Source organism: Pimephales promelas, chromosome 4, assembly GCF_988280905.1.
Source record: "Pimephales promelas chromosome 4, fPimPro1.hap1.1, whole genome shotgun sequence".
Lineage (NCBI taxonomy): Eukaryota > Metazoa > Chordata > Actinopteri > Cypriniformes > Leuciscidae > Pimephales > Pimephales promelas.
This window is the reverse complement of record NC_142772.1, coordinates 22320701-22338474: the sequence shown is the minus strand read 5'-3', so window position 1 is coordinate 22338474 and position 17774 is coordinate 22320701. Positions and strand designations below refer to the sequence as shown.

At 37.3% G+C, this 17774-nt stretch overlaps 1 protein-coding gene across 1 annotated transcript in view; it reads left to right on the top strand.

Moving 5' to 3' along the window:
- Positions 1–17774, top strand: part of adgrv1 (adhesion G protein-coupled receptor V1) — a 147363-nt gene that overhangs the window by 114422 nt on the left and 15167 nt on the right. Inside the window, exons 86-87 of the mRNA XM_039662332.2 lie at positions 3177–3334; positions 16779–16900. Of these exons, the coding sequence (XP_039518266.2) occupies positions 3177–3334; positions 16779–16900 (280 nt within the window). The remainder of the gene's footprint in view (positions 1–3176; positions 3335–16778; positions 16901–17774) is intronic.

The window sequence follows — 17774 nt, the reverse complement described above, 5'->3', positions numbered from 1 at the left end:
CTGTCCCCCCCACCTCTATAATGGTAGCATAGGTGCACAGGAACAATCCTTCATAAAACGCATAAAACTTTAGTTTACAAAGACGTGAAACTCACCGAGTGGTTTGTGGTGTTCACTGATATGCTCGCACAAAAATCGCTGCAAAAGATGCTTTCCAACAGGTGTTTTACCATTCGTTGTAAAACTGTAGACCTATTTTTCCGAACGCCTCACAACCATACATTCTTCCGGCGAGAGCTTGAATAATAGACACTCCAGCCCAGTTGGTGGCGATAATGCACCTTTGCCAATTGCAAGCAAACCACTTGAATAGTGTAGCCCACGATTCCGCGACTGCATAAGACCAGAAAATGTCTAATTGAAGAGAATTGGCACTGGCTGGTTACTTCCGGGTTCTGGACTGGCTGCAGTAGCGCGTCTCTGTCCATGCGGGGGCGCTCGCGGTCGAGTGCAGAATGAATGGGAGTCAATGGGGTTTCACCCCCATAAATCCACTTTTCTCAGGATGTAATTTTTTGTCAAGTAATTTGAAAGTTGCATTCAAAAGGGAGGGCTAAGATAATACACTCAGCTGAAAATTGCATTTTTAAGTTCACTTATCTGTTCTAAAAATCCGTTCAAAAATGTGATGACGTCACACAATAGCAGAATGCTAGCGTGTTCCGGCCAACAACAGCCTAACCTGTAAGAAATCAAAAGGACATAAGTACTCGTTCATTCGACTTTTGGCCTATAATCTATATTGAACTTGCGGAATCAACAATAAAATCTATGTTAATTTAACGACAAGGAGGTGAAAGAGACACTTTTAGCCGTTTAGCCCCATAGACACCCATTCATTCTGCTCTCGTCCGCGATCATCTCTAGTGGAATTCTAATGGAACTGCAACCAGGATGATACACAATGGGGCTAATAGGAAGTGCCAAGGCTCTCCGTTAGACGGGCTCTGATAAGACTACAGAAAGAATACAAACAACCCCATTTCCGTTTCCGGCGGCGAAGTAATACCGTACATCACAGAACATACAATACAAGTCAATGGAGTTGTACAAAAACTACGATAAAACCTGCTGGAAAGCAGCGATTTTTGTCTGAGCATATGAGTGAACACCCCATACCACTCGGTGAGTTTCACTTCTTTGTAAACTAAAGTTTTATTCGTCAATCCGTTCTATTTAATCAGAAACGATCTTAAAACAGGGCTTTAATTGTAAAATACCGAACTTGTCCTTTAACTAAATGAGGCCATACCATACAGTTTACATTTGTTTACAATTATAAATTCTATAGAGTTGGGATTTCAAACGAACAGGTATTTTTCAGTAATACTTTAGTGAAAAAAAAAACTAAAACATTTTTACAAATTATGACTAAATGTCTCTAAATGGAGGCTGTAAGATATTCACGTAATAAATTTGTCCTCCTACTCAGTAGTGCAGGTACACTGGTAAAACTTGGTAGTGACTGTACTGTACATAGAAGTTCTCTTACTAACAAGGTTTTATTTTTTTCGTAAGCACTTCATGCATCCACAACATGAAAGCTCACTTGTGTCACAGTTTCAGACTCATAGTTACTCATTTCCTTTGTTAATGGATTGTAAGCAATTTTCTGTCACACACACACAAACTCGTCTTTGCCCAGTTTACATTAATTGATTGTGTGTGGTCAGGGTATGTTGTTGGTAAGTCGGGAAGAGCTGCTATTTTTAGCCTCTCTGTGTTTATGAGATCACAAGCTGTGACTGTGCAGACGTTCGGTTTCACCCCAGCCAAGCCTGCAGTGATAACAGAAGACTAAGGACACTCCTCTTCACCCTGTCTCAAAGAAGCTATTTGCAAGTAAACTCCCAGATGACTCATGAAAGCCAAACATCTCTCTTTCCAAGAGCAAACAAATGATGTCACCTCACAAGCCACCACAGTTCTCGCCTTTTCCCGTACCATAGGGAAATGTTTGTGGCCCGGGAAGAGTCAAATGCTTGTAGGAATAGAAGCACATTAGTTTAAAGGTCAGATTTAAACACACTTTAAACCACACCATATGTATAAACATAAATTGGTGCCATGGCTATTGGCACCATGTAGTGGTACAACTGTTATAATATTTTTGATTAGCTTTTATTTTTATAGTAGTTTTATTTTTAACAAGTATTTTTTTTTTTTTTTTGAGGTTTTTGTCTGCCAGGGCAACATTTTCTCATTTTCATGAGATATTTTGAAACATATGCTTTATTTCAATTAGCGAAATTTACTTTTAAGTTTTAGTTTTAGTAAACGTTAAGGAGGGAGGGAGCAAAACGGTCATGAAAAATACATTCCGAGTGTTGTTGTTTTTTTCCGAGTGTGAGTTATTACCATAACTTATTACCATACAAGTGAGTACCATTATTGTAAGTAAACATGCACTAGACAGACACTTTTGTTCGTGTTACTTTTGCCTCACAAAAAAACATAAAACATATGTGAATGTCCCCTAATTGCCAGAGAAATGCTATAGTTACTCTATAGATATCACAACTAGAAACTGAACTACATGTTTATTTTGTATTTCAAAAAATGTGTGCTGTTTTTTGTGTGGCCGGTATACAGGCATAGGCTATAACACTGTTTCACAATTATAATCAGATGAAGTCTAGTGAAAAATGACCTGTTTATTTTCCTACATGCATTTCAAATGCTCTGAATTCTATTATGGCTACATTATGTCATTTCTTCTCCATGAAATGAGTACAGACTGTGTTTGTCCATTCTTTCTGGACAGGGAGATGCCAGGCCTGTGAACAGAATGCAACTGCTGCTTATTTTGATACATATCACGTCATAACAAGATTACTCTGGGTTGAGTTTCCCAAAGCTTTCCCATTCCAAATACCAGCCAGAGACTTCATAACTGCATACAGGACAAAAACAAATGTTGCAGACTGGAAGAAATTCCTTAGATAGAAGGAAAGAAGTCAGAGAAAGTCAAAAAGAGAGAATCTCAGGATATTCCATCTTTAGTTTGTGTTTTTGTGGTTCAAACGTGAGAACAAACAACATTCATAAAACTTCATAAGGCAGCCATCGTTCTTTCATGGAGTACACAAACCTGACGATACATTTGTGTACCAATCCTCTTTATAGTGTACTGACAATAATCATTTTCTGTTTTGTCTTTCTTGTCATCTTTGTAGGTGCTTCATCCCAAATGTATATGCTGCTCTCTGTACGGCCGCCCTGGTTCCTCTCATTTGTTTGGTAGGGGTGCTGGTGATCTTCATCCATGCGTATCAGGTCACTCAGCAGTGGAAGGGTTATGATGACGTCTACCGAGGGCGAACGAACAGCTCAGGTGTGTAAGCTTGGGTTCTTTTCATACAGAATTTGACAAATTGCACAATAAATAGCCTGAATCCTTCCATTTTAGCAGGGAAAGTACCTGTCACTGCAGTGAACAAGTTGCAAGAAACCGGTGTTTTTAAAGTAAAGAACTCATGATCATCAGAGAGAGAAACGAAAGTACTGTAAACTAAGAATAGATACTTTTCTTTGGAAAAGGAAAGTGGCTGTGCTTTCCTGAAAAATTCCACTGCCTTCCAAATAATTACACACCTTCAAAATAATGTTTTGCTTTCAATTATGGTTTGTTAGTCTTTCCTTTCTTTTAAAAGTGCCCTAAGCAATTTTAAACAGGTTGTTGATCATCGGATTAAATCTAGTGTAACTTGCTTCTCCACTGCTGAGTAAATATGTCAACTCTCAACTGGATGATTATCTATTCAGTGTTCACAACCTCCCACTTCATGTTTAGTCTCAAAATTATCACTGTTTAAAAGAGTAATATCAGCACCTTCCGACCAATGTTTATACAATTAGCATGTTAAGCACTGTCTTTCACTTGTTAATCCACTGTGATGGTTTCATTGTTTACCTTTAACTGCTGTTCTGGGCTTTAAATGGTGGTATTGTACTGTACAGTGTGTGTGGGTGGTCAGCAAGGGTTGCCATGTGCAATGTTAGCTTTCCTCTTTGTGCGCAAGCATGCTTGCAGCACAGCGGGCTAATCCTAAACCACTCAACTTTATTACAGAGGCCTGCACAGTCAGCCCACCCTTTGCTTGCTAACACAATGACCTCACTGTAGAACTCCCACTCATGCTTTTTTTCATATTGCAGGACACACAGATGTAAGCAAATACATTATGCTGCAAAATTTGCTCCTTCGTGCCGGATGCGTTTAACAACTATCTAAGAAGCACAGTCAGATAAATATGCATGTTGTAAACTCTCTCTTTCCTGTTAACACTCAGCGGCTCTTCTAGATGTTGATTCTGCCAGGGTGTGTTGCTGCTTGACTACACGTCAAACCAAACATTCAGCTTGTGACAGGGATGGACTGGCCACAGCGAGCAAAATAACTTTTCCCGGTGGGCAGGTCGACATGTTGGAAGCTAAATTTAGATATAAAGTAAATATTGAAAGGTTTTAAAGAGAAAAAAAAAAATTCTGACATCATCAGGCCAGCCCTAAGGCCACAGCCGCAACATCCCATTTACTGCCAGAAGAAGGATGTAACTTCAGTCCTGTACAGGTTAACTTAATCATCTAAATATTCACCTACCGTATATCACAAAATAGAGGCAATCACATGTGTAGTTTATTTAAAATGTAATTCAATTATGTTCTTAAATATCAGATCAAACTGTGAGAACTATATAAATAAATAAATATTTAAAATAAATACTATATAAAATGACCACTTGCATCTCTAAACTGGTAGTTAAATCTTGAGACATTCTGAGGTGCTCTTTAAAATGTCTGCCTTAGAAGAACCACATTAGAGCCAAGATATTGAGTTGTAAGTTCACCCTAAAATGAAATTTCTGTCAGTAATTGCTCACCCTCATGGCGTTCCAAACCCTTAAAGGGATACTCCACTTTTTTTGGAAATAGGCTCATTTTACAACTCCCTCAGAGTTAAACAGTTGAGTTTTACCGTTTTCAAATCAATTCAGCTGATTTTCTGATATTTAGAAGAATATCAGTAACCAGACAGTCTCTGGTCTCATTGACTTCCATAGTAGGAAAAATTACATACTATGGAAGTCAATGGGACCAGAAACTGTCTGGTTACTGATATTCTTCTAAATATCAGAAAATCGTCTGAATGGATTTGAAAACGGTAAAACTCAACTCTTTAACTCTGAGGGAGTTGTAAAATGAGCCTATTTCCAAAAAAGTGGAGTATCCCTTTAAGCCATTCATTTTCGGAACACAAATAAAGATATTTTTGATGAAATCCGAGAGCTTGCTGACCCCCTGTAGACTGCAATGTTATTACCACTTTCAAGACCCAGAAAGGTAGTAAAGAAATTGCTAAAATAGTCCATGTGACTACAGTGGTTAAACCTTAATTTTATGAAGTTACAAGTATACTTTTTGTGCGCAAAGAAATAAACAAAAAGAACAAGTTTATTCACCAATTTCTTCTTTTCCGTGTCAGTCTCTGACACTACCTAGAGGCAGAGGTGTTCTTTCCAAGGCCTGTAGGGAGATAATTACCTAAACCCTTTTTAAAGATTTAATTTGGCTTTTACAGTTGTTCTACATTATCTTAAGAGAACTTGTGTTTTTTCACAGAGCAGTAATTTTATTTGAAAAGCCTTATTGGCTCAGGAATAATCCTTCATCTCCTTTAATGAGGCTTGTTTATGTGGTGAAGTATGACTGCAATAGCTCACTGATTGTACGCTGTGGGGCCTTGAAGAATACAATATGAATACATATGAACTAAAACTGAAAAAAATATATATTTTTTTTCTCTTAGTTCATGTTAGTCTAAACATTTGATAGACCTGAGCTAACATGAGCTATAACAACAGTTGTTAACAAAGATGAATGAATACTATAACAAATGTATTGTTTGTTAAGTAATTAATGCATTAATGATTAATGAATGATTAATGCTTTAATTAATTGATTAATTAATGATTAATGCGTCATTAATGCTAATCCATTAGGGGAGTAACACGATTACACGATTGTAACACGATTGTTTTAAATACTTACACGCATGCTAGCATGACAAAACTTGGTGTATTTACTAGTTGCCTTTTCAACACTATATAGAGACAAAAAGGCCCCAAAATTCTGAAATCTTTGTAAGATATATATATATATATATATATATATATATATATATATATATATTTAATTATTAAAAAATGCCATTTTTATATGAAAAAGTTAATAATTGTATTTTATTAAGAAAATATTTTGGTTTGCCTTGTATATTTTTTTATTACATCAGATATCATTTTAAGCTGTTATATGGTGATGTTACAATATGCCCCCCACATGTTACAATGTACCCCACCTATGGGGCATGTTGTCACATTTCACTTCCATTCTTTCAGGGTTAATCAAGAAAAAAGTATAAACTGTATTAATAACACAAAACCACATAATTGTACTAGACGTCGTAAATTAATGTGTGTGTGGGGGGGGGGGATTCTCTGAATCCTAAATAGATTTACACAAATTGACAAAGTCAAAAAGTGTTACGTTGTGCCCGCTCTTCCCTAATGCATTAAGGTAAGCTTTTAATGTTGTTATATATCTATGTGGTGTTTTAATATGCTTTAAGACAAACTATTTACAAATGCACAAGTCAACATTGCTGTGTATTTTCTCCTTAAAACAGCAGTGAACCAAAGACAGTCTCAAAAATACGGTTTGAAATCGCTGGTATCACAAACTACCTTGTAAGCAATCACAATAATGTGTGATCATAAATGAGGCAAGGGTGCAAAGTTTTTCAAGCAAGATTTTTATTTTATTTTTATTTTATTTTTTTCAAAGAAAAAAAGTTTAAATATGTAATTTTGGTAATCTAAGATGAGTTTTAAAGGATAACTTTTTTAAGTCACTTACCTAAAATGGTAGATCGGAATAATTTGACTTGGAAAAGTAAGATTGATTGAGATCAAACTAGTTGAGATCGTAACATAGTGGCTAAGTTTATGCAACTGGCCTGGTCTGGCTTATGGTTAGTCATTAGACATAACTGCAAAATCCACCCTAAAACATTGGTGAGCATTTTAACCTGTATTTTCTGTTTAGCTATAGCCCAGCCTATAAACAGCCTAGTTAACCCAATTAAGACTATTTCAAAATTATACAATGAATTGTTCTTAGAATCAACTGCTGTTTCTGTTTGTTGTACAAGATGTACTATGTGATAAAGACACCAAGTTAACAAAGGGAGAGAACTCATGTCTTTTTATGAGCCTTTCGTGTATACTTGGAACCAGATTTAATCTGGCTTCTACAGTCCTATTTAATATTGTTTTGTTTTTTGTGAACAAAATGTCTGTGTTTTCTTAGTAATGACTTGCAGTACAGACACTTGATCCCTGGGTCATGCATAATATTCCCCAATATTTCATGATTGCGTAATTCATTTACAGCCCGTAGAGTCATACAGGCAGGGTTTTAGATTCTAAATCACTGTTTATCACTGTCATATTTCAGCTGCTTCTAAATGATGTCCATTTCAAACCATCTTGCATCTCATATCTTTATGACCTTGCTTAAATTGCTTATATCACTAACACTATTCTTCTGTTGCATAACATTCCCAGGATTTGACCCAACGTCTAGTGTCTGGATCCACGTGTTTTGGTGAAAACACATGGATCCAGTCATAAGTCATCTAAATACTTGCATTTTGTTTGAAAATTGAGCACTGCACTTTTTAGGCAGTATACATCTCATTTCTAATAATGAGTAGATTTATAAAATGGTTTACTGTAATTCATATTACCTTACTGTTTTTATAAATAGAATTTTTAATATTCAGCTTATTTTGTATATAAATGCAGGCAAAAATAATATATATATATATATATAAAATGTATTTATATATATAAAATATATATATATATATATATATATATATATATATATATATATTTATTTGTGATCTCACCTGTTGTAATGGACACTGGAACTGCTGTAGAGTATGTCCATCCTCCTTTTTATGCCAAATTGTTTTAGTTTTCCCTAGAGAGGTTTCAGAGAACATGTTGTATGGTTAGAGTGCTGGCGTGAGGCCAGACACGCTTCCCACACCCACAGTTCAGAGGAAGGAGCAGGATGTCCAAATGTCTCCCACAAGCACACGCGCACACACACACACACACACACACACACACACAAAATGTTTGGTTCCAGAGAGTGTGTTGATCTAGTATGTACTTCCATCTTAAGCCTTTGTTTACATCTCAGAAAATTGTTGGACACCTCTGGTGTTCCAGCAGATTTACTGGAAGATCTCAGCTCTTCCCACTCTCTTCTTCTTTCATCTCTTTACCAAGATCCTCGTCTTCAACTACCCATGTCTCTTCCAGTTGAAACACTTAGCAATTGTTTTTTCTTCGTATCATTGAAGCTGTTGGCCAGGCAGATGTTAGCTCGCTCAAGAGGGAGACAAAAGAAGGTCTTTCATCCTCTGAGCCGAACCACAGCTGAGTGTTGTGACAGCTGCTTTGGTATCTTAAACAGGAGCCAGAGTTCTGTCTCACATTTGGACCCTGCTGTCTTCCCCCAGTGATCCTCAGTGCTTGCCTTTTCATGCTGAGGCTCTTCTTCTTCTAAGAAACAAGGAAAACCTTTTAAACTTTGGAATTATAATATAGTTGTCCGTTGTAATTGTACAGTGTGTAATCGATGAAGATCTCAGCACCACTAAATATTATTTTCATGACTTTACCCTAAATGCCCTGTGTTATTTTTCTGTCAGAGCACTACCCGCGTATTTAACATTTAACAATTCGTTTGGTTGATGCCCAGAGCCGTATTATTGGGTGCTATGAATGTCTGTCAAATGCGCCTGTACGTAGCTCATAGCCAATCGGTTCAATGATACCAGATTACGTATGTAGAGTGAAAATTAGACGAGGAAGAAGACGATGGGTCAGAAATTTAGGAGATTTATGCACAAAGGCTGTATAAAAAGGTAACTTCTCGTCCGCTGCCAAGATGGATCCATAGACATAAACAAACTGCTTCGGTGTGTCGCATGTACGTCGTCATCGTCTTGCTGCTCCCTCCCTGTTCTGTGATGGGTTCCCTATCTCAGGCGAAAATTTGGTTCATGGTGTCCAGGCTGCCTATGGCGTGAATAAAATCGTGCTGCGGCAAGGCAGCATGGGGAAACCCAGGCTAATGTTCTAGTGGATTTTGTTTTTCTGTAGGAAGTATAGTTTCCAGATTGTTTAGTGCTGTACAGTTTTATATCACTTTCCCACATTCTCATTATGTTAGATTAATATACAGTAAGATATAGGGCCCTATCTTGCACCCGGCGCAAATGACTTTATACACAAACGCATGTCTCATTCCTATTTTGCATGCGCGCAAAGCGGGATTTTCCCCTCCACAGACGCACGTCGGAAAACTAGGAAATGAACTTGTGCTCCCTGGGCTGTTCGGCGCAAAAAAGGAGGCGTGTTTCAGCGCAAACATTCCCTGGTGCTATTTTACACTTACAGAAAACTATTGCGCCACTGACCTGAAGAAACCTGGTCTAAAGTCAGTGTCGCGTTGCGCGTTGTTCATAATGCTATTTTAAGCGCGCATGCTTACCCATAATGTAGCGGGTACACAACGCGCATACACTGATTATCTCATCAACACAGATGCAGTAGTTTTTATTTTTGCAAATCATACATTATAACAAGGAAAACTATTAACACATGAGGGAAATCATTGTGGTTTACATGAAGATGAAAAAACGGAATTACCCATTTTTTAAGGCTAATTGTAGTACTGGATCAGACCTGTTTGCCCATTAGTGGCAAGAAACATACGTATAGGCTATAATGTTTAACTGACGCTGATGTGCGAGAGTTTTTTTTTTTTTTTGACACTCTGGTTTTTCACGTTACTCCCAAACCACACCTAATGAATAATGAAGCTTTTTCAGACCAATCCCTTTTAAACTTGCGTCGGGCGCGAGAGTCATTTATCCCGTCTGTAAAATAGCAACAGCGCCCAAGACCCGCCCACAAAGATGCTTCAATGTTTCAATGTTAAAATAGTGCCCATAGTCATAATTAAGTTATATATTGACACTACCATTTAAAAATTTGGGGTCATTTTTTTTTTTCTTATTTCACTTTATTTTTATGTTCCCTTTAAGTCAAGTCAAGTCACCCTCATTTATATAGCGCTTTTAACAATATAGATTGTTTCAAAGCAGCTTTACAGACATAATAGGAAATTACAGAAACATAGATTGTTTTGGCTTTACAGCAGCTCTGGAATAAAGGTATTGTCCAGATAAAGTTAGTTTTGATTGATTGATTCACTTCCGTTGCAAACTTCATTAGTTATTAACTTTGGGGTCAAAAGTAATTTCACAAAATTACTGTTTATAGTTTAGTTTTAGTCCGTAAAGTAAAAAAAAAAAGTGAAATGTTTTTGACTTCAAAGTGTTTCATCTTTACATTGGCTGCATGGGAGTCACTTCGGTTGTGAAATATGGTTGGAAACATTAGAGGTATCGTTCCGTCCTTGTGTTTAAGCCATGGCCTCATGAAAGCCTGGTTTTCATTGAGGGAGGAATTAACCATTCCAGCAGAGAGATGGTTCCTCCGAGTTTGGGAACCTGCTGCTTCAGAGGCACACAGACCACAGCCTGGAATGTGCTTACAGAGATGGAACGCTGAGGCAGTCAGGGAGAGGAGGGAGGGAAGGACATGGAGAGAGCACAACATGTACAAAGATGAGACTGATATGCAAAACAATAAACGGGGAGAAGAACAGATATATAAAGAATTTGTTATTGGATGTTATTTGTAATAAAGGATGTTAATGATTTGTGGAAGAACTTGCATACAGTATAAGTAATAAATAAAAGGAAACGTTTATCAAAATTCAAGTTAGAAGTGTATTCACACTGCATGCAAATATAATTCATTATAGCAATAACACTGGGTGGATTTGGGAAATTTACAACAAATAGGTTGGCATGAAGGCCTACTGCACCTCTCAAATCATTTCACACTGCATTTTGCAATTTGTATAATTATGCATGCATGCATAAAATAATGCTTTAATAACCTTATTTATTGAAAGATTATATGTAATATTGGTTATTTTAAATATATGTAACTGTTAGAAATAGTATATACTTTTTAAATTGTCATTATTTTAACAAACTAGTGAAGACAAAATGTGAATTAAAAAAAGTGTGCGCTTATCAACAGCATTTTCCGAGACGTTTTACGACGCGGCTTTGTGTTCACACCCAAGCGATTTTCAGTGAAGTGCAAATTCACTCCCTGACAGTAAAGGATGCTGTCGCAGCTCACCTTTGAGTCCTATTTGAATCTGAACTTCCTCTCCATAAGAACTCCCTCTTACTGAGATTTTTGTGTGCGCTGTGGCATTTGTCATAAAGTTCTTTGTGTTCAGACACCAAACAGACCAGCAGCTCTACATTCATCTTGCCTTGTTGCATCTTCTTCGTCTGCTTACTTCCTCTTCGTTGTCTTCTTCGTGTGCTTGGCAAGACCGTTTTGTGCGTGAGCGCCACCAAGTACTGTAACTTCAGAAGCTCCAGGCACGTCAAACCCAAAAAAACCAAACCCGAGGCTTTTAAAAAAAAAATATTATTACGCTTTTACGCTTGCCGTTTTGCATACTCACATTGGCGCCCTTTGTTTAGTCACAAGGCGTTAAACGTTGGCGATAATTGCGCATGATAATCGTCCTGGTGTCCATGGGCCTTAAGGATATGATAAAAGTTACTGAATCTAAACCTTATTTTTAGGTGCTTTCACACTAGCAATTTAGTTTGAAACGGGGCACGGTTTGTATGAGTGTGAAAGCTGTCATGTGGACCCAAGAGCGCACCGGGGTACCAAACCCAAGACTAAATGTAGGAGGTGGTCTGAGTTTTGTTGCACAGGAACTGTGGCGCAATGGGCTCTATGCACGGTGGTATTTCCGGTGAAGGTCAAAGGATGCTCGATAACTTCCGCCGATCATAGAGTCCAATGTAATACCGAGAATTTATATTGAATTTTCCAATACTCCATGGTTATACTAAAGAAACGTTAGTCACAAAAACAGAAAAAAACAGACACCCCTCGTTGTGTTTATGCTTCTTTTTAAAATTATATTAACTAAACATAACTATATATGAAATTACATCTAAATGTATGTACGTTTCGTTGGACGTATGGACGAGCATCTTTGCGTCAAATGCGGAACTTATGCGTGCATTGTGAAATTCTGACTCTGGTGTGTGCTTGTTCAGGAAGTAACGTAACCTTCATATGCATTTTAGCTGATGACAACCCAAGAGTTGTTCACTCTACTGCACATAATAGCACCAAATTAAAGGGGTCATGAACTGGCTTTTTAAATTGTATTATATTGTTGTCTGAGGTCAACTTATTACGTTTGCATGTTTTTTGTTTGTTTTTTTGCATTCAAAAACATCAAAATGAATAAGTAATAGGCTATTTTGTACCCTAGTTGTGAAAACGCTCGTTTTTTATGGACGTCTCGCACTGAAGACTTGGAAGTTAACGCCCACTGCTGTGAGTGGATAACATTTTTGCATATTATAATAAGTTTCAACTTACCTCCGGTGCACAAGGGGGAAATTGTTTTGAAAACGTCCAATGGTGGTGTTAACCTGGTGTTAAACTTCGATATTTAAACGTTTTATATTTTTTCTTCTTCACAGTAACGTTTAGATATTTAAATGGAATAAAACGCAAGTAACAAAGTGACCTAGGTAGGTTAGCTGATTACCTTAAAAATCCATAGATATCATAGTCAGGTCTTACGGCCGTTAACACTTTCTCTGACAAGCGGATGCGAGATTTTCCGGTTTGGTCACGTGACGCTCGACATAAAGCCTATTGGAATCCAGAGGAAGCTTATGCACCACTGTCTTCTTCCACAACCAGGCACTGCACAATATTTTGTATTGCTCGGTAGCTCGATGCAGTTTGTCATCACAAGGTAGGCCTATGTTATTTAGCTATGCGTGTAATGTGCGAATTGGTGGGCAGGGCTAAACCGGCCGTGTTGAAGTAGGCATTGATCATATTCTGCGGGGGTGGTGTTTTATCCTCTTTGACGTCATAGTTCCCCACTTTGAAAAACGAGTCGTTTGCTGAGCCTTGTGTCAATAAAAGCTTTTAATGGACTAACAAGGACGTTTTCAGTTCTGAAACTTACAGGATAATAATGAAATGAAAATATGATGACCTCTTAGATGTCAAAAGCTCAAGAAAAATTTGAATTCTTTAATAAAAAAAAACAATATATTGACCCACGTCAAATGTTTTCTGTCATGCACGTTTGTCATGACATAAGATGATCACAAACGCACCGGGAAAAATCGCCCTTAGAACCACAGCAAACGTGCCCAGTGTGAAAGCCCTCATATACATATAAATGTAAAGTTGTCCTTCTCTTATGGCTTAGGTGGAGACAACTTGTATCCAGTTACACTGTAACATGAGCACTGCAAAGTGTTACAAAAGTTTATATGGCAAAGGCATCAGTAAAAGTAAATAGCCACCAGAACATCATGAAATTAAATCTAAGATTGTCAAAACAAATGCAAACAGCAAGTAAAGTAAGACAGGTGGAAGGAATGACCATGGCATTATTGATGTGCTAACCTGGTGTTAAACTTCGGCCTTGTGCCATGTGTTGTCTATCAACTAAAGAATGTGTGGCCTACTTTTCATTGCCAAGTCTTTCACAATGTTTGCCTGCTTCGACTGGCAGGTCTTCCACTGACTTACCCCAGAGAAGTGTCAGTCATGCATGGCCTATGACTCTGTTTGTCTTTTCACTCTTGGTGTCATCAGAGCCATATTAAAATCAAAGCACCAGCACAACACATGTTAATGCATGTGCATTAGTTCTGCTGGTGAAACACTGGGACGGTGCAGACACTGAAGTCAAAGGACGCCGTGTTCTCAAACAGCTACTCTTGTCCCTAAAGGAAGTGGAATATTGGATTGGACAGATTCTCTTCACCCTCATTCAAGCTAATGAAAGCCAATTATAATCTCATTTGCTGTTTTTTTGTTGTGCGGGCACACATATCAGTAATGATACTTGGAGAATTATGGAGGATTATTTGAAATCTCTCTTGAACTTGCAGGGAGTTTTGCTTTGCTTAATTTGATTAGATGGCATCATGCGGGAACAAATCTGCAGGTGCATGCGGGATAGTTTTCCGTCATCTGGGATGTTGTAAGCGTGCCCAGGGATGCGTTGTGTTGTTGAGGTTAAACCAATGAATATTCCTTTCCCCTAGATGTGGGTTCTGCCGTTGCATCTAATGACCTTCAATCATCTGCTTGAACAAACCGAGCTAATATGTTATTATTAATATGTTAATAATCCGCTTGTTCACTCAATTTCCAGGTTGTCTCATAAGTGAATTGATGCTCTAGTTCTAAATCAAATAGACACCGAATGCCCTTTATTAAAAAAAAAAAGAAAGACAACTATTGTTTGGAGCACCCAGAGTGCTAGGCAGAGCTCACGTCCATGTTTATGTAATGAAAGGAGAGCAGGATGGATGAGTCAGCCTGTATTCCATTCTGGAGCCGAACTTGTTTGTTCCCTCATTAAATGTACGAATTAAAAAACAGGTTCTCTGGAGGTCGAGGAGGTGAGTGGATGCAAATAAGGCCTGCTGAAAGAAACAATGACACAGACTGTCTATTCTTCTATCTATTTATCAGTCACAGTTTTGTCTGGCTGTGTACTTGGTGAACATCGCCATCTCAAATAAGGTGTTAGCGTAGCCAAAGGAAGTGGTATTATGTAACATATAAGGCACTTATCAGGCAATGACTTTGCAGGCAGTGTTTGCACATGAAGGTACCTCAGAAAACTGAGTTTGGACAGACTTCTGAGGCAGAGTCAGGATTTAATGATCTACAGCAAAAATAGAGAGATGATAAATAAGCAAATATTGAATTACTATAATAGAAATTTCTCACTAGAAACATCATATTTTACCTGAAAACTCAAAATATTTGCATCAGCTCTCGTCGGCTGCACAATACTTCTATTCTGCAGCCAATCACAGGCTTTTTTTTTAACATCAACAACCAATTAATTTACAATTGGATATGCCTTAAAGTTAACAAGTGTAATCTAAACAGCAAATCAACACCTACCTTGAATTGCATCCTCCGAAGGCAGCATTTTTAAGCTTTTGGATGCAGCGTGTATGCAACCAAGCACACACAAGAACTGTATAAAGAATCTTTATAGAGGAAATAAAGATTACGTGTTAGACTGGAGATATCTCACCAGACTGTATTTCTTCTTGTTGAAATTATGCACACAAGAAGCTTGTGAGCCAAGTTGTATGTGTGCCGATTTGCCGTGTAAAATATATTAAGAGGAGAATGGTTGCTTGAAGAAGCCTGTGATTGTCTATGACTTGTCTCCCTGAACTTTCCCTTGCCCTGTGTCTTGCTCTCTCACTTGTTGTGGGTCATCACCAATGTAATTTTTGGTCCAGTTTAAACACATTTCACATTGCATGAGTCTGAGTCGCAGACAGGTCCAGCTACAGTGTTTGGAATGCTAAAAATTTTACAGGCATCGGTGATGCCTCTCTCAGATCGCATCTTTGATCGTACACACTACACGATCGTCTCTTGTGTGAACGAGCACTGATTTGCCTCTGATTTTGGGCATTTTGAGCTGTCTGCCAGTAAATCTTGGCAAAACATCTTGCAGTGTGTTCCCTGCATAAGACATTTAGAATTCAATTATGAAATGTCAATTGTGTTTAAATTGTTCGTTTTTATAAATAAAATGTACTGTTTTATTATTTTATTGTAATTTTATTTTTTATAACATTTAAATAGTCTTTTGATTTGGTCATATTTCTACCGGTAGTTGCATTGCATCTTTGCTTATTTGCATAAATGGGTTTGTGAGCACTGTAAGTATTCAAATACACACTACTCAGAATTATCAAAATGCATAAACCTAGCTCTTAAGTTTATGATACCATGATTTTGAGTAAATCATTACTTTATGTTGTTGCCAGAATTTCAGGTTTTGACCTAGAGTGTGTGCAAACTATTTTTCTTCCACCTTCTCAAGCTGAGTGAATGTTTCAGCAATTAAACTCATAACCGTTGTTAAAGTAAAACACTCAGCCTGGTTAAAGTCCTTGTGCCAGTACGCTTGATTGACTCTTGGCACTGGGATGCATTGTTTGCCCACACGAAGAACGCTCTCGGGCCAACTTTGCACCCATGGCTGTCCTCATTCACCCCAGAACAGTCACTGTGACATGCTTAATGATATTTATTCCCCCTTTTTTTTGTTGTTTTGGTTTGTTTGTTTTCGCTGGCAGCCATCTTGGACTCCTGCCCCAAGTCAATAAACGTGCCCACATGGCTCTTATGCCAGAGCGAAAGCTGTTCAAAGGGCTCTAGCTGCATGTGAAAAGCTTGTCTGAACTATGGAAAAACTGAAGCATGCCTGGCTGACTCACTGTGTAACTGAAAACAGCACCCTGGCTGCTGGCATCAGTGCATGCAAGCAGAGACAAAATAGCACAGTCAGCATCTGAAAACTGATGAGCAAAGCTATTGTGATTTTTCTAGAAATATATTAACTTCAAATGTGTAATCTTGAAATGTCTTTTTCAAATGAACCTATTTGATCATGCAAACTCAATTGAAGGTTAACTCAATTTCTTGCTGTTTGTTCTTCAGAGGTGCCCATGATGCTGTATCTGTTCGCTCTGGTGTCTCTGGTCAGTCTTTGGGCTGGATTGCACATGGCCTACAGATACCTGTGGATGCTGATCCTTCTTGTTATCTTCAATATATTTTTGGTAAGAACATACACAGATATGATGTAACTCTCACTTTTATTTCAAAGCCAGTTTCCTTTTTAAAGCTCATTTATGCATGTTTTGAGTATAGTTTATACATACTACACATTTTTGTCAATATCCCATGTTCCCATGTATCCCATATTTAACAAAAAGAGTCATTAAGGAACACTTTCCATCGATTCTGATTGTATACATGGTATCTGTATTTAAGGTTCAAAGTTTGGGGCCTGTAATTTGTATTTATTTAAACATTTATTCAGCAAGGATGCATTAAATTGATCAAAAGTGACAGTAAAGGCATTTATAATGTTAAAGAAAAAAGATTTATATCATATAAATGCAGTTTTTAAACTTTCTATTCAAATAATCCTGAAAAAAAGTAGGTTTCCAAAAATTTTAAGCAGAACAACTGTTTTCAATATTGATAATAATAACAAATACTTTTTGTGAATGATCATGTTACCCTGAGGATTGGAGTAATGGAAAATCATGTTTTACCATGCAGGAATAAATTATATTTTTAAATACATTAAATATAAATAAGCTTTATTTTAAATAGGTCTAATATTTCACAATATTACTGTTACTATTAAGGTTTTTTATCAAATAAATGCAGCTTTGGTGAGCATGAGGCTGCAAAAACATTTTTAAAAAGAATTACAGACACCCAGATACCAAACCTTTGTGTGGATAATTATTTATTTATTTATTTATTTATTTTAATGGGTATTTGGTTATAGAACAGAGTAAGTATTTTCTGTTAAATGTGTGTTACATTCAGTTTCATTTAAAGTTCCACAGTTTGAGTGTACCACTAATCTTGAAAATAGATTGATACTGGTACACTCTAAAAAATGCTGGGTTGTTTTAA